This window comes from Pezoporus flaviventris, unplaced genomic scaffold (assembly GCF_033815535.1).
Source record: "Pezoporus flaviventris isolate CSIRO_AGI_PZ_B2104156 unplaced genomic scaffold, CSIRO_AGI_Pfla_v1 ptg000041l, whole genome shotgun sequence".
Classification (NCBI taxonomy): Eukaryota; Metazoa; Chordata; class Aves; order Psittaciformes; family Psittacidae; genus Pezoporus; species Pezoporus flaviventris.
The window spans coordinates 10,447,048-10,472,905 of record NW_026892589.1 but is presented as its reverse complement, the minus strand read 5'-3'; the positions used below and the strand labels follow the sequence as shown (position 1 = coordinate 10,472,905).

The window sequence follows — 25,858 nt, the reverse complement described above, 5'->3', positions numbered from 1 at the left end:
ACTGTCTATTGATTACAGCTATTACAGCAATATTATTATAGATATATAGCCAACTATATAACAGGGCCGCAGGTTTAATTGAAATGAACATGGGAAGAATTTCAAATTGCTAATGAAAATTGCCTTTTTACTACCAGCTATATTCCCACTGTCATCACAGACAGGAGACATCCCCAGAGCTCTGCTGGTTCTGCCTAATGGTGGAGCAAACCCAATTTAACTGACAGTCCATTTCCAAATAACTTCCTTGGACTCATGAAAAAGGAAAGTAAACGACTGACAGATCTTGAGCCCAAAAAATGCCCTTGAATTGACAAATTTCACATATTAGTCCTTTTGCAACAAAAGAGAACTGTAAGCCATGAAATTATTTCAGCAAGAAAATACTATACAGCTCCATCCATGGCTGCTTAAGCATCCATGAACTATTCCATTACAAGATCACCAGGTGGCTATTGCCTTTCTCTTCCATTCAGGCTTTACCAATATTCCCACTCCCAGCTGTGATAAACTTAATAGGACCATTCAGCAATGGAGAAAACATGAGAGGTGTTCATCATAGCTGAAGGCTTTCTCAGTCAATGATTCCTTAGATGTTTGAGTAAATGAAAAGCTATTTTTGTGATTACAAAGGATAGAATGAGTTGCAGTTTCTGAGGCCATTTTATTGACATAGCTTTTGGTATCTGTAGCAAATATTTATCCTTTCCTGGGAAGGTAGTTAGTGGCTACAGTCACTGAACTAATAGTCTTAATATGTTACTCTTGATTTTTCAAGTGGCTACTCTTCTAAGAGTGCTTGTTAAATAAAAAAATATTTATATGACTGCATATTGTAGGTGTTGTCATATGTCTACTATAGATGAAATATGCATAATATATGCACTACATAAATGTATGAAAACATAAGTTTTCCAGAGAAGTTAGGACAGTTTATTTCTTGTCTTCATCAAGTGTAAATGTATTCATAAGTATTTGTAAGTATACTTATATCCATAAGTAGCAATACTCTGAAGCAACAGTGGCGATGGTTATCAAGTGTGTCTCTCTCAGAATAAGGGCTTTTAATCTGTCACTTTACAGTTTTTCATCTGTTTGCATTTTATATGCTCAAAATAACTGATAGTGATGCTGGAGTTGGAATATCTCAGGTAATCACTCACATTTCAACCCATAACTACAATTTTTGCTCTTTAGATAATGTATTTCCTATGTAAGTGCTTTCATTTCTAAGTCAATTTAGCAAAATAGTGGAAGTAAGGAATGAAATTTCACCAAGAGGAGCAGGTAGTTTCCTGTGTTACACATACACATATTTTAAAAATATCTTTTTTTTTTTGTTACATTTATGTCTAAGTATAGAGAAATAAAATGCAGGCTTCTGCTTCCCATCTTCTCCAGTTGCCTTTGTGTCCTTATTCTGCATTCTAAGTGGTTATAGAAAGACGAAATGCAGGCTTCTGCTTCCCATCTCCTGCAGTGGTCCTTAAAACTTTTTCTATGTTTTAAGTGGTTCCAGAATTGTTTCCTTTGAAGTCATTTTCAGTTACAAACTCTTCCTCCACCCAGCAGGAAATACCATCTTTCTTTGAAAATGCATATTGGCCACTGGATCCTGCTCTAATAAACAGGAAATAAAGACAGCTTTAACATAATACTTGAGCTGTTCCTAGTTGAATTTATTGTCACAGCTTCTGGAAAACAGAGAGGCCCCCAGCCAGAGGCTCAGTCACTGTTGATACACATTTATCATGACAGACACTTAAAAAGGACAAACTGCACATTTGCCACTTTTAAGATGGTAGAGGAAGACACAAACATGAAAACATTCAGTTGATTTTATTTCATGTCCTTATTAATTGGCAGTTTCCATTACCTAGAGGGTTAGATTATATAGTAAGATTTCTTGTTGGAGTAATTTAGGGTGGAACGGATGGTTTGAAGTTATTTCTTGAGGACTTGACTCATTGAAAGCAGTTTTGAATGCAGGTGTAATACATCATCATGCGTGAGCTAAGCATGTTACTCTGCCTCGTTCAAGCAGGGTAACAGTTCTTGTGACAGGTGGAAGAAGGAATTTCAGACACTCTATTTCACTCTATTTGCTGTCTTCAGTCTTGGGGGAATCTGCCTGACATCTCTTTCCTTGCAGAAGGCTTGCTGGTTGTCACTGCTATAGGGATGGTAACTATAGTTTAGTTCCTCACATTTTAGGTAGCTGGATCTGCTAAGCTCCTTCGTGGATGCTCTCTGTGGGAAAAGGACCATACATTTCTCATTCCACATTGCTTTATGCTAGGTAAAGACAGGTTTTAAGATAAGACAAAACAAAGGGTTTATATGTAAAATAATTAAAACAGCCAAAAGAGATCAAATCAAGACCCATTTAGCCAAACTGGTATTTGAAGGTCCATATTTTATAAATAAAAGTAATCTGATTTTTATACATATATATATAACATTGGGACTATATATTTCCCCAAATCTTTTTTGAAAGTGAAATAGAAAGAAAACTAGAACACTTCAGTATTTTATGAGTATTTTATTCAGCAAGAAAACCAAACCCAAACTGCGTCAGATGGTGTGGAAATGATTTTTCTCATTCCTAGATCTGTTCAGAAAACAAGAAGAATCAGTTACTCACCAAGATGTGCTGAGAATCAGTTGATCTGGTTGCTCTTTTTTACTATTTGGGGTAGAAAGAGTCTCTTTTTACAGTCACTGCTCAGCATATTGACATCCAGCTATCGCGTGGAGCTGGAATGGGGTCACTATTATGGAATTAATGAATACAAGTAGCATTAATATTCAGACAGTGGAACCTTACTGGTAGAAGTTTTAATGGAAATGCTTGGATCCTGATTCTGTAAGGGAGAGGATATAAGATTTCTTGGTTAGTCTCAGTGCCTGTGGCAAACTATTACAGCTCCAACATGAAGTTCTGAATTGGTATTATGAACTGCATGTGATAAACTTAGTATGACAAATACAATAAAGGAAATATTCAGTTCAGAAACAATTTTTTTAAAAGAAATACGAATTTGGTTTTCAGTTGGTCAGAAGCAGAAGTGACAGGACCATCGGAGGTGTTACACCGGTCTGGACCTACTAGCTAATAAGGTTTCTTTATTCCATCTACTTTCAAACCCATAGGAAATTAAGAGGCAGAGACTGGTTATCCCTCTTCAGCAGGTCACAGAAAGCTACCTTGTCTGCTAGTATAATTGCGGTTTCCATAAGCTCTGAAGAAAGGGCATTCATTAGCCTGCAGCTTGAAGCAAAATGTCTCTCACTGTCCTTTTTGGAGGATTAATCCTTATTATAAATAGGGTATGTCTATTGCTCATTTTTCTGCTAACCAGAATACTGTTCATGGGCTTTGCAAATGGGAACTTTATGCTGCTAAGATTTTACATTTTTATTCAAAATCACAAGGAATGAGAAGTGATATCCTGTTGCCATAATTACCTGGGTAGAGTCCAGACCTGTGTACCTGACCTTAAGTCAATGTGGCCTTTGTACCGATACAGAGATCTGAGTAATGGCTTTCTAACATTTTTCTATCATTTTACCTCACTGACTGTAAACAGAGCAAAGCAATTAAAGGCATGGTTAATTCTGTTCAGCTTCTCCTTTTTAAAGAGAGATGCTCACTTTTGAGTGATGATGGAATTACATTTAGCAATACAGCCTTCATCTGTTAAATCAAAGTAATCATTGGCTATGTTCCCTTTTGCACGTTTGAATGCTAGCAGTGTAGATTCACTGCAAGGAAAGTGTGGATTAGTCATCCAAGAATCCAAAGATATTTTTCTGCATCCCTATCCGTTAATATATTCTACGTTCCCCTTTCTATCTGCAGAGCATAATTTATCAGGACTTAAAAATTCCACTAGCAGGGTATTAGAAAACTGCACAAACAAGGAAGCAAATGGAACAGTTTGTTGCTAATGTAGGGGGCCAGTGAGTAAGATTTATCTCAATATGGAGACTGAACAGAGACAAGATCATTGATTAAAAAGACATTGCATTTTCAGAACTCCGAGTTCCCATTGTGAAGACGCTCAGATCTTTGTCATAAATTACATGGTTCAGAAAAACTACAGAGAAGGTTGTGCTGGGTCCAGGGTATTTCCATGCCAGCTGAGTGCCATTTGCTTTCTCTCCTTCTGGCCCCAGGAATCTGCTGCTGTGATGATGCTCAAAGCCACTCTTCCTGGAGGTGAGAAATACGAGTCTGAATCCCTTCCTTATGTCCTTGTTTCCCCATTTCCTCCATTTACCTTCTTTAAGACTTGTTGAAACCTACAGACATCATGTTGATCAAGGTCTTCAAACAAATGTTGTGCATGCTAAGGACAGAACAATGCCAGTGTCCACCTTTGGGTCTTCCCATGGGTGGTGTTTTATCTGTTTGACTTCTGCATTATTTGCTCCTCAGGGCAGGTATTGTCCTTAATTTTTGTGCCATATACATTGTTGGCCATTTAACAAAGATTTAATAAAGAGAAGATACCTTGCAGTGTTGTCATGTGTCGAAAAGAATTATCATCCAAAAGAAACTTTGAGATCCTTTGTTCTGCTGTCCTCATCAGAAACAAGATTGCAGAAATGGCAGCTTTTATTGAATAAGCCTGTCTCTCATATATATAGATTTTGAATGGCCTAATTTTTCACCACTGTTGATTTGTTCATTAGTTTACATTTCCCCTGGCAGTATGAACCTGAGAGTCATGGAGTAACCTGTATTCCATTTAGATTCATATTTGAATACTGAGGGATGTATTAAGTAAGTAGGTTGTTCCCCTTTGGTTTTACTGCTTAATGGCATTACACAATTTCTTTTGCAGTGTGACAGTATTCATGAAGTAAAAGTCGCCATGTTATAAACTGGCAAAGGAAGCAGAGCAGGATTTACATGTGATGGGCCAGTAGAAGTGGAGTCATAGAATACTTAGGGTTGGAAAGGACTTTAAGTGAAAGAAAGAGCAAATTGTATTCCCACCAACAGAATTTGCCCTTCCCCACTGCCTGCAGGGGGGTCCTCAATCACGCAGACTCTTTGGTCTGTAGGAACAATCCTGTTCTTCTGAAATGTGTGCTAAGAATTTGAAAACGGAATGTCAGCTTCTTTCCTTTCTTGTATACACTGTCCATGAACGTGGAGTTTCAGAAAATCCAGTTGGCAGAAAGCACAATGTATAATTCACTTTTAATCATAGGATTATGTAGATAAACAGTCTGCTGCCTAACAATGTTATTTTGTTAATCAGCTGTAATCTTAGTAGTATTAATAACTTAAATCTGCAACCATTGTGTTATTAGACCCACTGATCAGCATAACAGTTGTCTGCAGTGCAGTACAGCCCTGTGCATCGCTCTAACTAGGATGCCCTGGAAACTTGTGATGCATAACTTAGTGCTCATCAGTAGACTATTTACAGTGTTTGCAGCTGGTGCATATGGAGTTTACTTTCTATCTCGCTCATCTCCATCTTTTTCTCTTGTAACTGTGTTGCCAAGGCGTCACTGTTCATCAAGGGTGATGGGTTGAACAGTAGTTGGAAGCACAGTACAGCTCCTGGAGCTCTCCTGCATAGGCATTGTCTCCACTGATTCAAGTGCTGTCAGCAGCATGCAGGGACTTGCTGCTTCTATCCTTTTTCCCTAAGACAAATATTGGTTTGATTTTAAGGCAGGCAGTGCCCAACTGCCTCTTTTCCACAGACTTTTTCAAGAAACTTTCCTTATAAATTAAAACATATTTGGCATAACTGTGTCACTCCTTCAGGTCTACAAGCATAGGTTTGTTACTCATGGGGTGGTATGTTTGCGTGAGGGAGAAATCACAATGCTAAGCTATGATTAACATCATTCTATGAGATTATACTAGGAGAATTTTCAGCCTGTAAACAGGACCATTCTCATGACCTCGGGCTCCCATGGATTTTTCTTGATAACACCATCTAATCGGATTTACAGTTTAATTAAACAGCTGTCACTTTGCTTCCTCATTCTGCTGCAATTTAATGTTGAATTAGTTCCTAAATTAGTCATGGCTGAATGCTTGCCTTCTTACAACTGAGAGGTTGGATGAACATAAGGTTTACTCTTCAGCTAAATTCTAGCAACTAAGGCTCATATCCTGTATTCTTACTCTTTGTACAGAGCTCCCACTGACATCAGTGGAAATTCCTTGATTGTAACAGGGAAGGAGTAAAATGTGAGATTCCTGCAAAGTCAGCTGTAGTATTCCCTAACTTCAAATGACCAGATGTGAGCACACGCTTCTCCTCAGCTCTGTATCGAATACATCAGCTTTATGGATGTTATTTTCCCTTTCAAAAGAGAGCACTGATCTTTATGAAAATCACTTCTGCTGAGTTTTGGGTGAAGTAGCACAAGGAGTGCTGCTGTGGAAGAAAATGTTTAGACCAATACTACTGCTAGTGGACTTTATCCAAATTAACTCTGATAGAACTCTGATTCCTGTAGAGTGGTGATACTTGCATCGAGTCCTGTTTCAGCTGTCTCACTGAACTCAGGTCTTAGTGTGAGATAATGTAGTGTTTGACTCCCTGCCTGACTCTAATCTTACCATTTTAATTTTTAAATGCCAATTAACTCTCTTCCTGATCTACTCAAATGTAATAGCAAGATTTGTAGTGGTGGTAACTTGCTGCAGACATACACAGCAGAGTTCCAAACCACTAGACTGGTAGAACTGTGAACAGTGGAAGTTGCTCCTGCAATGAACATTGTGTACCAGATTTGCTGTATACATATGCCAGCAGAGAGGCTTTTCTTTATCTGTGGTAGGTATCGGGCTGTGACCTCATGGCTTCATTTCTGAAGTTTGCTGAAGGTTTGTGTAGACAGGTATAATTCTGTGTCCTTGATGCAGAGCCTGATGGTTCAGGACCATTGCAAAAGCTGGCATTTTGAGCAAACAAATACAGTGCTGATTTGAGCTAGTACACAATATATTGTCTGGTCTGGGAAAGAGTAGATGTTTTGTTAGTGGGTAATGAAAATGCTATGTTGAGTAAAGACATTTACTCAGTTCTGCTTGTGAGATCTAGCTTGATGTTAAAACTTACCAAGAAACTTTTAAAGTAATTTCTTACACAATTCAGTGGTTTGTTTTTGAATACCTTCTTTGATTAAAGCCTATGTCTAACTTCTAAAGTTTTCCTCTAACCATTAGAAGAACAAGAAAAAAGGTTCTTTAGTGCTACTGTTTGCTAGTTAAATATGTTTAAATAGTAGTTATTTCCTTCATATGCTTTATTCATTGAAGGGATGCCCTGATAACAAGAGAGAACCATTCTAATCAGGAGTAGGTAGGCCTTCATACAAAAAACCCAACTCTCTGCAATATCAGAGTCAGATGTTGTTGGAATTTGGTCATTATGCTGCAGAGACAGTTTGAGGCTTCCACAGAAGTTCAGACCTCAAATCTCCCTTTTATGTCAATCAGAATTGTATGTATCGTTCTTCATTTTGACTCTGAAATGGCAGCCCTTGCTTTTTTACAGTTTGTAATATGCTTACAGAAACTTCTTTCCCACTTCGATACTGATGCTTATCACTCATCCTTTTTCTGGTTTTGGTGGCTTTTTTCAATTTACACTGCTTTCCCCATTTTTTAATCTTTTGGAAGCAAGTCCAAGCATTGCTATCAGATGCTTTCAGTCTTTTGTCACACAAAATAGGTTTGATTTTGAAACTTGAGTTGCTGCTTGCACAGAAAGTAGATTAGTTCTTGGGGGATTTTAAAAATTAAAGAACATGGAAATGGCCGAGATAGTATGATTTTGAAAAGCATCTGCATTTTAAATGAGTTCTTAGTCTCTCCAAAGGTTTCTTAGTAATCTTGTTTGTATACTCCCAAATTAGCTTGCAAACAGAATACTATATTGTGTTTAAAAATAGAACATAAATATCACCACCTATATCAGCTGTTGCATTTCCTGTTCTAATGTGCGAACAACTGTTTTCTTAATGTTGCTTGACATATCCTTAATGATTCAACTACTATTTCGGCTTATCAGTGGATAATCAAGGGTATTCCAGGAGGTGGAGAATGCAAGGGAAATGGGTTCAGTGCTGGATCAGAGCCCTCTTGTCTGTGGTGCACGTTCAGAGAGCTCAGCATTGCAGAGCAGACGGACAGAGTTCTATTTAAGCTTCTTTTATTTTTGACTTTCAGTTCAGCTTTTGAGGAGTCCTGAACCATGGATGCTTTCATACATTATTTAGAGTTTTCTGCCTAACAGCTTGTGTATGGGTGCAGACAATGGGTCAATTCTGTGTTACATTAAAGCCTTTGGCTTTATTGCAGCAATATAAAGGAAACACAGAGGAGGCAGAAGTTGTGCCATAAGGCTATTCCATATACAGGGATATAGGGGACACATTTTTCTATTTTAGTTCTAATCAAAAAGACAGTAGAATCAGGACTTGGTTCTTTGGCTTTTTTTTTTTTAACTATCACGGTTGAATTGCATGGGGCACTTAGAGACTGAGTAAGGGAAGTGGCAGACTTGAAGGTTGCTTTTAACATAGTGTGCGATATATTAATTGCTTATACTTCAGTATTTCTTAATCTCTGTAGTACTAGTGAGTTATGAGCACTTTCAGTGGAGATGAAATATGAAGCTTTCCATCTCTGCTCAAAGCTGTAGCTGAGTGGCTACTGGTGGCTTCCCAGTGCTAAGGATCTCTAATAACTGTGATGATGCTAGCTATGAGGCCATAGGATAACATCCACAATGTTTCCATCTCCTTTGTGCACATCACGAGTTTGAAATTCCTGAAGTTCATGTTGGGCTACAGAGAAGGGATGTAAAATTACAGTAGCCCTTAATCATGACAGACGACGCCTTTTACAATATTGAGGGAGATGCATCTCTGAAGTAATTAATTGAAATAAATTCATTCAAATGCACAGTACTTCCTTTAATGAAACCATTAGCAAGGGGCAGAGGATTGAGGTTTCTAATTGCTGATAATGTGCCAGTAGGCAAATTTTCTGTCTTCTCTCCAGAAGGGTCTTGGGAAATTTGAAAAGGTTTCTTAACCTTTTTAATAATGGCTTTATATCAAAGCCACTTAGAATTCAGATACAGCAATAATGACCTACTGGAAAGAGAGAAACAGAAGTGAGAGACTGTTACTTAACAATTGGTACATCAGCTTTGCTCTATGTAGTGCAGAAAACAGGAATATCAGTGACATTTGCCTGCCAGGCTTTTCCATTTTGAAGATATAGATAATTTTGTCCAGTGAAGAAGGATCATTTTATTTGGGATGAGAGAAGCAGGACAGGGTTGTTTCAAATACAAGATACATAGGTTATTGTGTTATCACTCAGTTTTGGAGAAAAATGAGACTGATATAAAGGGATGGAGGGAACCACAAGAGGTCATCTGCTCCCTTTCCTCTTTTTCGTGACTCAACCTGTGTTATTTCTGAGCCATGTCTATAACTAATTCTTCAAAGATACTGGGCTAGTCTGTGCATTTTCTTCTGCCACAGACAGCCTATTTTGTCAAGTCTCTACCATTTTTATAATAAAGATTGCCTTAATGTCAAACAAATCTTCTTGCAGTTTAAGCCCATTAGCTCAGGCCCTGTCCATGAACATGGAAAGTAATTGATTCTTCCTCATTTTTTGAAGACTTTTATGTATGTGGAGACAGTAATCATCTTGCCCCATAATGTTTTCTAAGCTAAACAATCCCAATTCTTTCAGTCATTCCTCATAGATCTTATTTTCTAGTCTTTGATTTATTCTCCTTGTTCTTTTTTCTTTTCACTTGAGAAAGTTTTTCTTGGCAGTAGAGTGCTCAGAATCAGTCTTTTAGCTGCAGCCTTGCTAGTGCTGAGTAGGAGCACCTCACATCTTACAGGTGATGCTCCTCTTTATACAATTTGTCACAGGAGGATTCTTTGGTTGATTTGGTTTTGGGTTTTGATCACAGCAGCATGCAACTGCTCACTTATGTTCACTTTGTGATCTACTACAGGTCCCAAATGCTTATCTGAGAGCCGCTTTTCCTGTTGAATCTTTTCTGTCCTGTATTTATCAGATCAGCTGTTCCTACAGAAACAAAGCAATCTGCGTTTAACTTTATTGCATCCCATGTTTTTAAACCCTATCTCCAGTACCAGATTTTAATCCTCTGGTGTTCTTGTGGTGCAGGCTAAGAGCTTAGCTGCAGCCTTGGAGCAGCAAACATGATTTAGATGATGCTGCTGGCAGACTTGCCATCGCCCAGGGTGATGCCAGAGCACCATGAGCAGCTGGTCTCATCCTGGTGATACACGGGGCTGGGAAATCCGGAGCACAGGATCGTCGTGCATGCCAGAGTGCCCTGTGGTCTTCTCTGCTGGGCTTCCCACTTGTCTTCTCTTCTGTATTGCTTAATATTTTACTTCATGTTGAGGCCACTGATTTCTCAGCACTGCAGACATGAGCAAAGCTGAGCTGGAGGGAATTCTAGTGACTCCCAGGCAGTCTGTTGAAAGCTAAACCTGGATGATGAATTTATTCAGCTGCTTGTGGCACAGAAGTTCCACCTCATTGCATAATCAGGTCTCTGGTTTTATCCTCTTGGCAGTGGTACAGGACTTGTTTCTGTTTTTGTTTTGTGTGTATATGGTTTGCTAATTTGTCTTGAACTTAATAAATTAGCATTAAATTCAGATATAGGTAAATCTCCATGCCACAAGGTAGGTTTTATATCAGAAACTTTTTTCTATTTATAGGATTTCTCTTCCTCTGCACCTGTCCCTTTAAATTAGATTTCTCTATCAGTAATACGTATCAGTTGCTAAGGAAAAACTGAATCTGAATAGAATCGTTTCAAAGCACAGCTAAGATAGCCTGAAAAGCTGCCCTGTCACTTCCACAAACTTCCTTGCTGCTCCTTCGCCCTTGAGTCCTTAGTTCGCAGTGTTTAACACCCAGAGTCACAAAATACAAGGCTTAAAGGGATTGAGGCAGAAGATTAATTGAAAAGGACATACAGCACTTGCAGTAACCAAATACACAACAGAAAGTATCTTTAAACCTGCTTTTGGTGAACTTATGTGGCTTATTCAATGCTTATTGCTTTGGAAGTCTGCAGAGAGAAGAGTAGTTGGGTTTGTCATTGAGTTCATTTCACAAATGTTGAGACCTGGTTCTTTGCATCAGTTTCTGGGCTTATCAAAATGCCAATACATGGAAATAAATACTGGTGGAACAAGCTCCAAAAGCCATGCATTTCACTGCAGTACCCTTGCTCAGAAATGCCATGTACCTGGCAGGATTTGTGTCAGGGGTGGCTGGTGGTAGTCTCCACCTTTGAAAGTGAGGAGTTCTCAAGAATGGCCTTAGGCTTTCCAATTTCCAATAAATCTGGCTCTGATTTACTATGTTGGGTAGCTTTGCTTTCATGTGTGCCATAGGATTTATTTAGAGTTCTTACTTCTCTAACAGGTTTGGAGGTTTTTTTAGGTTTGGTGGGATTTCTTATGAGAGCTGTAGGAGAACCTGAGGAAGACCAAGTTTCCACATGAAAAGAAAATCTGACCAAGATTTTGAACTCACTAAGCTTTAATTGAAAACAGTATCCACAGCATCCATCCCTCATTTTGTTGCTGTTGGCATCAGTGGCTGCAGTCCTCATGGCTTTGGTGCTGAGGATTTTGCTGAATATTTTATACACTTTATAGAATTGGAGGTTGGAGTAAACAGCAAAGTTCTTCCTGCATTGGAATCTTGGGAATACAGCTATGCTGAAACAGTTCAGGAGTTAGAAGAGTTAGCTTAGTTGATGATGCGTTGAAGGGTTTTTATATGCCATGGCCCAAGTTTAAACTTCAAATTTCCTTGTTATTTTCCCTGCAGTTAATAGCATCACTAACTCCTTCTGGACTCCTTACACTGCTTCATTGGCCATATCAAAGGAAATTAAACAATCTTGAAACAGTTCCAGATATGGAGTTCACAGAGAGGCTTCATTTTTACAGTGGGCTTAGATTCAAAGAGCAATATTACTTTCGAGGCTTTTGTATCGTGTCCCAAACATTGCCAATCAAATCCAGTTTTGTAAACACTCCGAATTCATGTTTTGGAAGGAAATATTGGGAAAAGTCCTACATACTTAAAATGTAGAAGCTACCTGTGTTGTGTGTCTGCCTGGACTGAGTTTAGTTGCAGTCACTTTGCTCACCATTTAACAGTGTGCAATGCAGCTGTGTTTATGTAGCAGATAAAACAGGTTGGGGTTACTACAGTTTACCAAGTTGCACCTATTTGAAGATGAGATTAGATCATTAGCTGCTGAGAAATAATGCATCTTTCTTGAGTATAAGTTCCACCTGAAGAGCTGACACTTGCCTTTTGGAAATCTCTTTGGCCATCTCTGATCAGTGCTGTGCTTTGTTTTGTGTACAGGACACGGAAATCCTGAACACTGCGATTCTCACAGGGAAAACAGTGGCAGTACCCGTCAAAGTGGTCTCCATTGAGGAGAACAGTGCTGTGACAGACATCTCTGAATCAGTTGAGTGCAAATCCCCTGATGAAGACATCATTAAAGTAAGTTCATACCATCTATTGGCTTCTGAAATTTCATGTCTTTTTAGACACAAAAGGATAATAGCCTGGGAACAACCACTAATTCAGTGCCTGCAAATTAATTATACTACTGTTTCAAAAAGAGAGGGGTTTTTATGAAGAGAGTTAGGTGCAACAGTACAGCCACCACACTGAGTTTCAGTAGAATTTCAGTGTTTATTTTTTGTCTCCTAATTCTAAATTTTGGTAATGTCGCCTCCAGTCTTCTGTGCACAGAGTTAATTCATTGCAAAAACAGCTCTGCTGTTAGTTCTGCCTCTCCAGATGTTTCTTATCACCTTTCCAGCTGTGATTATCACCTCCACAGCTGCAGCAGTGGAATGGATTGGATGAGTGTTCCCCAGCAACTGCAATGCAAAGTCATCCTGGTTGACTTCACATTCTGCTGAGAGCTGTTTTGAATTAACAACTTGATTCTGCACAGAAGTGGCTAGAAAGCATTCAGGTGGCCGGTCCATCAATTCAGCACCAGCAGCTTAATGTTGCATAGTAACAAACACCAGTGGAGTAGTATTGTCTTAAGGCAACACAGCTCCTTTTCTGCTATGACTGTGTAGTCAAAGACCTCAAGGAAATTCACAGTTTTGCAGGAAATCAGTACAAAGACAATGTTCTTCATGAATCCCCTTGCACTTTTCACACAGGACTTCCATGATACGTGGTCTTTGAGCAAGGATGATTTTACCCTTGGTCTATAAGCTCTTTTGTATAGGGATTTTATTACATTACATTTTTTTTACAGCATATAGTGCAGTGGGCTTTGTGATGATATTCTTTAGGTGTCTTTAATATGCTATCAGCTCTCTTGATGTCTAGTATACAAATACTATTGCAGCAGTGTTATGTATTACAGTTTGTAGGTTCATGGAAAGCAATCAAACTCTGGTCAGTTTGCAGGATCTAACAGTTTGCTGCACTAATGTAGAGTTTATGTAGAAGCATTTTTTATACCAGTAACCAAGTAGGTGGGAAAAATAGTCATACTTTGAACTAATGAAGCCATTATAGAAGACTTTTACAGAAAGCTTTCTGCTTTCAGTGGGTCCTTCAGAGCCAAACAGATCTCTCCAGTGTGCTGGAGCTTGAAGTGCTCCCATCTATCAGATGCTTTACGGAGCTTTTCATCTCAAACAATTCCAGTTAACCTTTTTCCTAAGGTAGCCACCTAACTACAAATCAAAGCAGAAGCTGAAATTTAGGTTAAGGATCATCCTGATTGTAACGGTATTGGAAACCACCTTCCCGAGGAAGAAAAACTTCAAGATAGCATTCACAAGTTAAAAAAAATAAATACAGAAAAGAGCTACTGTGCTCATCCAGATTAGCCATCTTGCTTAAACAGCTTACAGAAATTCACCAAATAATTCCAGCCCCATGGGGATTTATTCTTTCCAACAGTGAAAATGACCAGTATTAAGTTCTTCCATTCAGGGGGAAAAATATATATCTGGTGGGCATTTGTTACATGTTACTAGATGATGCGTGGAAAACGACAGCACAGTGATTTCCCAAATAAAAATCCCTCTGCAAAAGTGGCTCCCGGGTTTTATAGCTCTGGAGCATATTGATCAAGGAGAAGTGAAATTCCCAAACCTTACAAAGAAAGAGAGCGTTCATGCAGTAATTGAGGTACAGCCTGGACTATTCCAGTTCTCCAACAGTTTGTTTGGAAGGAATGTTTTCTGGAAGCCCTGTGTCCTTTGATTAGCACTTGGGATCCTGCTGTGCTCTTCTCTTATTTTCTACAGAAATAATTTATCTCTGCTAAACAGGTTTCTTAAAATGGAGCCTTTTTGCACTAGTGGAATGCTTTTAAGTGGCTTCTAGAAGCCTCCCTGTCTAGCCACTCTGAAGTGGAAGTGAAACAAATAACTGGAGGCTGACACACAGTGTTTATTGGAATCAGACAGAGAAATTTTTCAGGTGTCATTTCTTTCTCTTCAGCAATGTTTTGAAATTGCTCAGATAAATAGAGGAACTATCTTTTGTGTATTTAGAACTATATGCAGAATCTCTAGAGGAGTGCATCTGTGATGTGACTGCTAACTGCTATAAAACATACAGCTACTTAAAAAATAGAGTTCAATAAAATGCTTTGAACAAAAAGGTTGTATCATCTCATCATGAAGGAAAAAGGGCTTTTTTTCATCTAGAATGTTCACATTTCCAGGAGATTTCTTTACATGGGGAAATGAAGTTTGGGGTTCAAGTCAAATTGAGATGTTCATAGTGGTTTTGATTTTATAAAGCACTCAGAAAGCCTCAGATGGAACACAAAGGCCTTTCATCCTTAATTCGTTTTGAAATTCCTCATCAAGCTTTTATGTTAAATTCTTTTAATATATATCATCTTCCTTTGTAAAACCTGTTTTAGAGACCTTGTTGGAAGTAACCTTTCTGGTTTTTGATCTGTTTGTTGGTTTTTTTTAAGTCCAGTCATCATAGATTATATCTGTTGGGAACAGATCATACTGTGTTAAACTAAGAATGTCCATATGTGTTTCCAGTTCATGTTCCCGAGCATAGCTGTCACAGCAGAACCAAAACATGTTTACAGGTATGAAAACCTGTACAATAATTTAACCACAAACTAAAAAAATAAAGGAGTTATTGATGAGAGCTATTTAATATTTAGACTCATTATCACCTAGAGGTTCACACAGGTATCTTTGTCAGATTTCAGTTGTGTGGAACTCCTGATAACTTTGGGTTCAGGCAAACATACTAGAATTAGGCTAGAAGTTGAAGATGATTGGTGCCTACTAGCACTTGGCTTGTCATATTTAGTCGAGTAAATAAGTGTCTATTTGTATAGCTCATGTAAAGAGCCTAAAGGTGGTGTTTCTGCCTAGCAGTTTGAATGGCCATTAGATAAAAGCTTATTTATATGAATTTTTAAAGTGCCTTGTTTGGCTGCAATTACATTGATCTCAGTAACAGAGCCCAGTGGAAATCTAAATCTAAGAAATATCTGCAAATAACATGTAACGGTTTCCCCAGTGGTAAGCACAGTCTTGAGGCAGCTGAGTGCATAGTTTGTGTCCTGTCTTAATCTGCTGACTACTACTCCTTTTACTTTTTTATTGTCTCATAGTTTCAGTGCTTTGTTTCCAAATTTACAGTTGATTTTGTGAACTTTAAAAGTCTTTGAATGCTCTAGACCTTCACACAGTGGTCCAACCTTTTAAGAACAGACACATAATTTATTATGGCACTAAAAATGAAACAACAGCCAAGTTTTACTTTGCTAAGCTGGAATTTACCAGTCGGATCCATATATCTGGATCCATTAATAGCAATTGCAGTTGCACGCATAGGCTCCTTGTCACCTCCTGGAAGTTCAAGTGGAATGTGACTGCTTTTGCTGGTGCTTTTCCGCAGTTTGCTGAAGCACAAATGCAGCTCCAGGTTCCTGGGTTACATGGCTTCTAGGACAGATGAGATTTCATGCTCTGAATAAGAGGACAGTTTTAGGAGACTTGCAATACCTTGTGAAGTTGCCAGTTGGAAAACTCTTGCTTATGAACTTGAGAATGACAGTCAGGAATCTTCAATGCTGTGTGTATTTCAGAAGCTACTGTAAACATTTTGGGTTTGTATTTCATCATTCTTGTACTAGCTTTTATCCCGTTGCTACATGAGAGGATGCTGTATACATGATAGTGTGTTCTTTTTTGTATTGCTGTTATTTACGATTGGCAAATTAAAAGCTACATACTTAGTCTTAGTGTATTAGCCTTGACCCATACTCTAAAGGCCTCATTTACTAGCTTCTTTTCATTTTAAAATGCATTAACAGCTTTGAGATGTATTCAGATCAAAACATGGATTCAGATAACAGCAGTCTGCCCATGCAGCTGCTGTGGTTGTCACTGGAAACAGAACCTCAAATCTTACCTTTCAGATGTCCCTCAGTAGCTGTTAATGAACAGTGGGATCCTGGTTTCATTAGGACTGATGAGTAAAGGATGACATTAACCGTAGGTAAAGGCCACTGCAAGAATGGTAGGAATTTCTGTGAGGAGCTAAGATCCAGGACAGAGTGTCACAGCTGACCCTGTCTTATCACAGGAACTTGAAACAAAATCCCAGATCAAAGCAACGGTGAACTGTTGGGGGCTGAAAATCTGCCTAGGGTGTTTTATGGTTGAACACTAGCTTAATAGCTAGAAAAGACTGGAACTACTGCTGGAATCAACACTTCCAAAGCAATAGTGATGGGACTTACAGATACCTGTCAAGGTTACAGATCTTGTTTAAAGAGCCAATCCAGTAATTACTTACACACATGAGTAACTTTACTGTGAATATGACTGATATCAGGGAACATGACCACATGATGGAATAGTCGTTTAGGATTTGCAGCTTTTCAGAGATTTTGCTATTTGTGGTGGAAGCACTTTATGAAATGAAATTAATTTTTAGTAAATAGACACATGCTCATGTTGAAATGTCTGATGTCCATTTGTGAATCTGTTCAGATGGAAGGTCAGTCTGGATGCTGTGTAACGTGATGCAGGAAAGTTGCAGTTTGACAATAAGGGAGCTAACATATGGACATACAAGAGTTTAATAAATAGTTAAATACTAACAGTAGTAATTTCTTTTTGAAATTGCATTTCTAGAACTATATGACAATACCCTGTTTCCTAAGGAAAAGTAATCAGCACTTCATTATTTACATGCTACTTTGCTATTGTCTTAATATACCCAGTCTTACACAAATAGCTATGCTTCAACCTCTTTGGTTGTTTATTTAACCACAAAGAAATTTCACTGCTCTTCCTTGCTTTCCAATACTTGCAAAACTTAAAATGTGTCTTAAAATTGAATATAGAAGCACTGTTTTCTCTTTGATAGGCAGCATGCATAGGCTGAGTTATGCATTTTTCTGCTGGTAGGTTGAATACAGCTCCAAGCAGAGTTGCTGAGCTACAGGCAGCTATTAAAGAATCGAACTCTTGAGCCTCAGTTCTGCACTCATTAAAGTGCTGCCCTCACTAAAAGCCATCAGGAAAGCTCACCCTGAATTTTTAGTGGTATGGTGAGATTCCCTCAGGCTCCTTGATGTTTCATTATGGATATTCCAGGAAAAAAAAGCCTTATCAAAAATAAGATCTATGGATGCCCTTTTATCTTATTGTTTAGGCACCAAATAGAAAGATGATGACTCAAATCAGTGTATATACTTGGGCAACATGATCACTTGCTCTTTGGGTATAGGGCTGGATGCCAGACTTTGTAATTCAAAAACAGGTTTGCACCACCAAGGGAAACCATCCTGCCTGTCATTTGTATTAGCCCTGCCTGGAAAAGTGCAGCTATCCCTGCATAAGCCAGGCTGTTAGTGAGAGCAGAGGTCCCCATACTTTGTAAATATATTTACCTGAGTGGGGATCAGCTTCTCCCTGCAGCTGATGGACTGATGGGTGATAATACCCTGCTGTAGGACCAGTTTCTGCTACCTGATCTACTTACTGGAAGGGCTTAACTGGTCCCTGGATCCTTTTGAACTTTCCAAACATGCAACCAAGAGGGAATAAAGCAGGTACCCAGGGGATGGTGAGATGGGGACAGGTGATGACAGAAACATCGGCATGATGGAAAGGTGTAAAGTGTTATGTTAAAGAAAGTGCTAGCACCAAAATGCATTGGTCTGTCAAAACCTGTATGAAGATGTATGGGAATCAGGGTGTGACTGTCCTTACCTGGTGTACTGCAGTGCTAAAGAATATGGAAATGCTTGAGATTGCTAAGGAAGGGCCTAAATATCTGGTATGTTGCTCTCCACAAGGCTAATTAAGGTCTGGTAATTTTCTTCTCAAAAATAAGGTGTTACATGAGTTGTGCAGAGCTGATCTCATAGAGAATCAATGCTTCTGGTTGTGTCTAAGCTTGGTAGTAATTGTACTTGCTTCAGCAAAACATTGCAAGAGATATGGCCAAATATGAAAAGGACTCTCATAAGTGTCTGTCAGGAAAACTAAGTCTGCTTAAAACAAATCTTCCCATGGCATCTAAGGTTTCTTCCCCGTGCCTTTTTTTACCAGCAGCATCTGGAGGTAGAAAATGACGTGGTGGTTTGTGATGAAGTGTGATACAGATGGTGATTTCAAGGGGAAGCAGGGTTTCAGAAGATCTCATCCCATTAGAAACCCTGGCATGCCACAGGGCACATTTCGTTTTCACTCATACCTTTCAACCCCTGCTGCATACGGCAGGGTAAGTGTCCAAACTTGCATCGCATTTCTGCACCTCAGCATGCACATATATTCTTTGTATGGTGCTTTACTGCAAAACCTTCAAAACTCAGAGGATTTAAGGCTTTGCATTATGCTTTTAGTGCCAGCTATAGGAGCAAATAAAAATAAGGGGCTGTCTAGAAAGATCTGGCTGTTTCTACCAGCTATTTTGATCAAAGGAGAAGACTAACTTCCACTAAAAAGCTCCTTTCCGTGAATACAATGCGCTTGATTTATTGCTCATTTTTTGGCTTAGGTCGAATAAAACTCTATTTGGAGTTTGTTGGCTAGGTGCAACTGTTGTAGAGATGAGCATGCTGAATAATGAGGAATTGGATAAACTTCCAGTCAAAACCGGTCTCATTTCTAACGTGACCCCCATTGCAAAGCAAAGGGAGAAATGAGAAGTCACACTAGATGGGGTTTCCAGCAATCCAGCGCAGTCTAATAATAGACAGGCCATATTCTGTGCAGTCACTTCAATGTAATGCTCACTTCTGTGGTTTTATGGCAGTCCTGCAAGATTCACTGAGAGCATGAGGGGTCAATCTAAACAACAGCTGCTACTGCCAGTCCTCCTCCACTGTAGTATGCAGGCAGTTACTCATGGAGGGCTGATGGATCTTTCAGGTACTTCAGCCCACATGGTCAGAATTGTAGCAGTGCTCTCATTTTAATAAATAAAGCGGTGTGTAACTTTCTAGAAGGATTGTAGAAAAGTTGGACTACCTGTAAAGTGCCTGTGTGTTCATTCTGAGCTACGCTGCTTTTGTGTCCTGAGCCAGGGTGTCCTCACAGGGCTATAGGGACTCACCAGCAGGCTCAGAACAAGCGTAGGATCTCTGTCACATCTCCTCCATGGTGCAGACACACCCAGGGCCACCACAAATGACCTTCCTGAAGTTTATATTCAGTAGCCGATGAACTGCAAACACAGTTCCTACTCACAGTACCCTAAATATAGCTTTGAAAGCCCTCAAAAGCAAAAGCTGTATCTCTGTGAGTCCAAACCCTGCAACTTGTTTCTGTGGTGGCTCCTCTTTCCTCTTCTGATTCTGTGGGTTCCTATGGTTTGTGTGAAACTGAAAAGCGTTAAAAACTGAAAAGCATTAAAAACAGGAAGGAAAATCACAGCATGGCAATGACATCATGCTGCTGTTTTGAAGGCCTGTGACTTTGTAGGCTTTTCTTTGGGTAAATCTGTTACGTTACCTTCTGAATAGAATTGCAAATAGGAAGTCCACCTCATTGTACTCCTTCATAGTCCTGTGATTTACTGGGATCCATATACGTCAGCAGAGAGGAAAAACTTCAGAGGAGCTTTAGGAAATAAAGCTTTAGTACATGCTTCTGTCAGATGCAAATACAGCACATAGGCCAGTAATACATGGAGCTTTCTTGGAAGATGTATCATTAATGTATACCACTGCTTCCCAAGAAGTCAGCCTTTATGGAAATTGAAACTCGAAATCGACATGGTCTGAGGTACTCAAATTCAGCAATAAAAGTTGTAACTACTTTGCCATCACACAGTAGGCAAAACTTCAAGGGCAGCTAAAGAGACTTCTAAACCATATCCTTGCAGATTTCTTTCCCCATCATCACATGCCTTAGCCCAGCTCACTACCTGTGTTACTGATGTCAGTGTGGAGGACCTAGACATCCCAAATGAAAAAACAAAGTGGAGCGGCAAGAACAGTGCCCCTAGTTTCACAGAAAGTGTTTCAAAGTCAGTTTCAAAGCTGCAAGATCAAAACTGGGGAAGAAAATGGAAAAACTAACATTGGTCTTATGACAGCTGTAGATAGGTTTGGAAGATAAGCAATGTTATCCAGACCTTTTGAGTAATACAGTCAGAAGAAACAATGATTTGCTTCTCCTTTCCTTCTCTGCTGAAAGCTGTAATTTACATAGTGTGTATTTGTATATTGTAGATACATATCAAGTTAGAATATTAAAGCATTGGGATGTTCTCAGATGCACAACTACTGTCCAAAGTGTGTAGATGGAATTAAAAGTCCCTGCATTCACCCTGTTATCCTGCTTTGCCAAGTAAGGTATTTAGGCCCATGCTCCATATATAGTCTGGCATATCCTTAGTGAGTAGGAGCCAAACTCTCTGTTCAGCCCCATTTTCAGAAATTACTTGACTCAAGAGTGCACAAAACAAGACAGATCTTGGTTTACGTGATAATGCTGGCTGCATAGAGCTCCTGTGCCTCAGTGCAGCTACAGTTCAGCTTCAAAAGCTGGTCATTTGGGAGCAAGTAGATGCCCTCCGGTCTCAGCTGGCATTTTGTGCCCCTTTTACTCTCTCAGTTCTGTCGTAGTGAATGAGATTCAGTCGGTTAAATGTATTGCTTCTGCTCTGTAAAGCTGCCAGCAAAATCCTTGTAATGAGATTAAATAATGTACAGCCTTTTCCCTAAGAAATGCTCTCTAGCTTTGGGGGCTTTCTACTTAGTTTTGCTAATCTGGCTGCTGATACTGAAAATGCAGACCCTTCTCAGCAGAGGGAGGCCAAATTGCTTCTAAACTATGGTCCTGATTTTACAGAGCTCTCCAGCACTCGGGGCTCAATCCCGATGGTATTAGTGCAGGTTGCTGGGAACTTTGCCTGAGGTCTGATTGCAGGGATTGAAACCACATTTGGAATGTGGCAGCTTTTTACAAGCACAGAGGAGCACCAATGCACAAGCTGTGTTATCCATTGAAAACTATGGACAGTTAGTTCTAATCAAGGCAGAATAAGGCTTAAATCAGTTATTACAGTGCAATACCTGCTCTACTCCCTTATTACTGCTTCCAGCATGGGAGTAATTATTCCTCAACTATACAAGAAACAAATTCATTCTTTTACTTTTGGTGGGTGATAGGTAAAAACAACTCTCAGGGTTATTCTTGCACATAATGTGAAAAATCAAACCTTTCATTTATGAAGATTACAGTCCTATCAGTGTTAAGTTTGCGTTACTGTATTTACCTTTATGCTTACCCTTGAGGGGGGCTTTTGGCTTCACTTTCCAAATCACTGAGTACAGTTCCAGTTGTAGTCAGTGGGAATGAAGGGGTGGCTCTGGCAAGTCAAGTCGCACTAGCAATTAGCAGCTCCTATAATGGATGCTTCCAATTTAAAGGCTGCTCAGACAGTGTCACAAAACTGTAAATATAAATTTCAGAGATCCTGGGAGAGCTCAGGTCTGAAGCTTTAATTCTTATAGACTTGATTCAACAGTTTAACATGAAAAAATGAGTAGTGTGGGCCCTGGGACAGCTTCCATTTTCCAGTAGTAGGTTACTGATTATTCAGGCTTATGTAGCCAGGCTTTGAAATCCTTGCCATTGCCTGCTGTTCATGTAGCATGGGATTTCCTTTATACATAAAACCATAGTGTTTAATTGGAATCAAGGCCAGAGAGCTATATAGAGTCTCTCTCAAAACCTCCAGAACTTGATAGAGGATAATTCCCTTTCTGCAGAGGATGTTGTTTAAAAAAAATCTTAGAAGAAATTCTATAGCAAGGACATGTATATTACAAAATTCTAAAGGATTGTCCAAAAAGCTTGTGAAATGATTATCACTGTCTAATATTTGCTATATATTGCATGTCAGTATATTCAGTGGGTAAGTCATTCTGGTGCTCTGTATTCCTTAATGGAATGAACGACTTTGTTCACAAATCTTAACCTCCACAAGCTTCAACTGCCTTTCTGGTGTGTAAGAATGATGATGCTGAGCTGAAATACTAGGTGTATTTTCCTATTTGAAAAGCTTTGAACATCCCTATTCTTTACTAATTATTCTGTAAAGCTTTTCATTGAAATTGGTATTCCTTTAGGAGATACTGGAAAAAAATCCTTTTGCTCGTAGAAAGGCTTCTGTAATTATTTAAACACCTATGTAACCTTTGAATATTTTAGCAGCATTTATATTTGTATAACAGAAATCAAAAAAAATGAGTTTACACACCAAAATACAAGATTTTGAACATGATGAGTACAAGCAGGACATCTACCATTACCGTGTCTCCTTATTTATGTTCAGTCTCAGGTTTCTGAGACTTTTGAAACCTCAGGGTGTCGAATTAAGGTCGAACCACACAGACTTCTACCTAGGAAATGGACTGATGCCTCACCAATTTTCAGTGTTCATAAACTTGACAGGATTGCCGTATTAAAAACTTCTCTTTCTGTCCTTCTGAACTGTCCTTCAGAGGCTGTCTGGTATCTCCAGAGGTGAAAAACCACCAGGAGAATAAACAAGCTTAGACTAGACCGGGCTCACACAGCCAGTACCACTCATTTATTTTTAGGTCTTATAGTTGTCGGTTTTTCCACTCCTGTGTACAACAGATAGGAAACAGAACAGTGTTTTGAGTTCACCATCTTCTGAAACACAGTCTTAGCTTATATTTGACATGAAATTTGTTTTTTTAGAAACTTATCTGCCTTCGCCAGTACCTGAATGAAGATTTTTTAGGAATCTGTTATAAAATTTAACCCATCAAAACTGATTCTTAAAGAAGTATCAGCAGCCCTTGGATGGCTGCAGAGTCCATCCTTTGGATGTCACCTCCTTTGTGGTGACCTCATGCAGCCTATAGCCCCTTCTTGCAATTTTGCAATGCAGAGGTCATGGTGGGATCAAGACCTTAATCTGAAAGGAGCAAGTAAAGGAAGACCCAGAGATTTTGCTTTAACTGGTATTAATAATCTCCTTAATATTCACTGCAGCTGGTCCATTTGTTACCAGATGGAAAGGTGCATTCACTCCCCAGATCACAAAGTCACATAGTGCCATGGGTAGTGATTCAGGAGCGATTCTTGATTTCCAGGCAGTAGTTTTCTCTGTCAGTTCAATAAAATGTGATTTGTTGCAGAGAGAACCTATCCAAGTCATTTGGAAAGCAATGGCCTTTGTTACAAAGGGGCACAAAAATATAATGCCAGAAAAAAGACAAAGAAGAAACCTCTAGGGAATTGTGCTTAGTCCTGTCTTTTGCTCTCTAGCTTCTTTATTTTAGTTTTAATCTGGCAAGAGAAGTCAGAAAAGTAGAAAAAAAGGGGGAAAGTAGCTGAATACAGCTTAATAATGAAAGAAACTGCTGAAATAGCAACAGAAAACTCTTTAAAATGCAAAACTTCTTGCTGATCTGCTATGCAGAGTAGAAAAAACCCAACCACTTACAGGTGGTGGCTAAGCAGGCTTTCCCTTCATCATCTCTCACTTCTTCTGATGCCAAAGATAAACAGCACTTTCAGAGGGAAGATGTGTTCATAGTAAAAGCAGAAATACTACAGGAGATGGGAGAGAGATCACTGCTCCCAGTCTCCAGCTCCTATTAGCAACTTCCTTAGAGTACTGCGGGCAGGGCTCACAGATGAGAGCTGGTCACTGGACCTTTGAGAAGCCTGTCAAAACCCTGGAGGAAAACAGAGCTGAGCTGAGAAATCCTTTTTATTTATTTTGTAAGTGACACTGCGTGAGACAAGGTCAAGGGAAGCAAACCCACGTGCACTCATTCTGCTAGCCTGCTATAGCAAACCTTAGCTAAGGTGCATTGCTTACAGAAGCTGTAGACTGTGGAAAAGCTTCAGTTGAATGCTTCTTTAGGAGCATCCTTAATCCTGTAGATATGGAGCACACGCGCACACAATGTGAATTAGACACTGAGATACTTTCTCCCTTTCATCCCCTGTATAGCACTAGTTAGGAAGTCTGTTGCCTTTCTTTGTCAGAAGCAATCAGTTTTGCTTCAAGAGTGGATACCCAAAAGCACAACAGTTAAAATGCATACAGTGATACAATACACTACAGGCTTTGCTCCTCCTGTACTCCGTGTGTGCTACCTTTTCATCAGAAATACAGGAACAGAAGAAAGAGCGTGTGTAAGGACATTAGCAATGCTTGTACTTGGGGAAGAGAGTAATGTTTTTCTCAGTGCAACCCATAAGGACCTGCCACTATTGCTGATGCATGTCCAGTAATAAATATTAACCTGTAGCCATTTTAAAGGCTGCATGGTAGCTACAGCAGCCACCTCCTTAGGATGCTGTATATATTTGTTTAGCCATTTGTTTGTCGCATGCCCATGAAGGCATATAGCAGCTTTACAAATACAGATGGAGATTGGATCTCAGCCCAGAACCATTTAGGAATTGCAGTTTTACTACTATTGTTACTGTGGGTTTTTTTCCCTGACAGTTGCATTTGGTCTGTTTCTGACAACACTGGGCTTTAAATAATATTAAATCGTACATCTAGACCAGACTTGGTCACTCTGAAGCTGAGTATGTTATTAGAAATCTTTTATCAGCATGTGCCTGTGGTTTACTATGCACATAAATAAGCAACTTGTACAACTACCTCAGAAGGTTTGCTCATTTGTCTTTGGGATGAACTCCATAGAAATGAATGGGATGGACCCCGGTGCGGGATGGCAATGGCTGCTGCTCCAAGCAGCAATAGATCTTATTGACAAGCCTCCAAAAAGCTTCTGCTCACAGGAAGGCAGGGCTAAAGAACAAAGAGCCATACCTGAAGCTGCTTTGTCAAATGTTCAGTCACAGGGTCCTTCCCCTAGGCACACTCACAACCTCCCATTCAGCTCTAGAAGCTGTTCAGTGCTTCAAGTGCAGTGCAGTTCTCTGTTGCTGACCAAGGCTCCCTAGGTTGTGTTATTTACACCAGTGGGGGAAGATGGACAGAGAATTGAATTGTCTTTCGTGAGATTACAGAGCAAGGCAGAAATTAGAGTCTGTGTCAGACAGGACTTCCTTGTACCTGATCTTCGTTGAGGATGTTGTGCCATAGGTAGCATTCATATGTGGTATATTATTTAGATTTGAATTCTTTTTAATTTTAGCCATCTAAGAATTAGGTCTATGGTCTAAGATATTTCATAGGGTTTCCATTTCTGGTAGAGAAACATGGGCAGCTTCAGGGAGAGAAGTAGTAACACTGCCAAGCATCAAGAGAGGAAAA

The 25,858-nt window shown here is 39.4% G+C and overlaps 1 protein-coding gene across 3 annotated transcripts in view; it reads left to right on the top strand.

The window, feature by feature from the left end:
* LOC133275891 (transmembrane protein 132C-like) overlaps positions 1-25,858 on the top strand; it is a 204,745-nt gene that overhangs the window by 163,102 nt on the left and 15,785 nt on the right. For all 3 annotated transcript variants that reach the window (XM_061466167.1, XM_061466168.1, XM_061466169.1), the window contains one exon: positions 12,449-12,592. In XM_061466167.1, the coding sequence (XP_061322151.1) occupies positions 12,449-12,592 (144 nt within the window). The remainder of the gene's footprint in view (positions 1-12,448; positions 12,593-25,858) is intronic.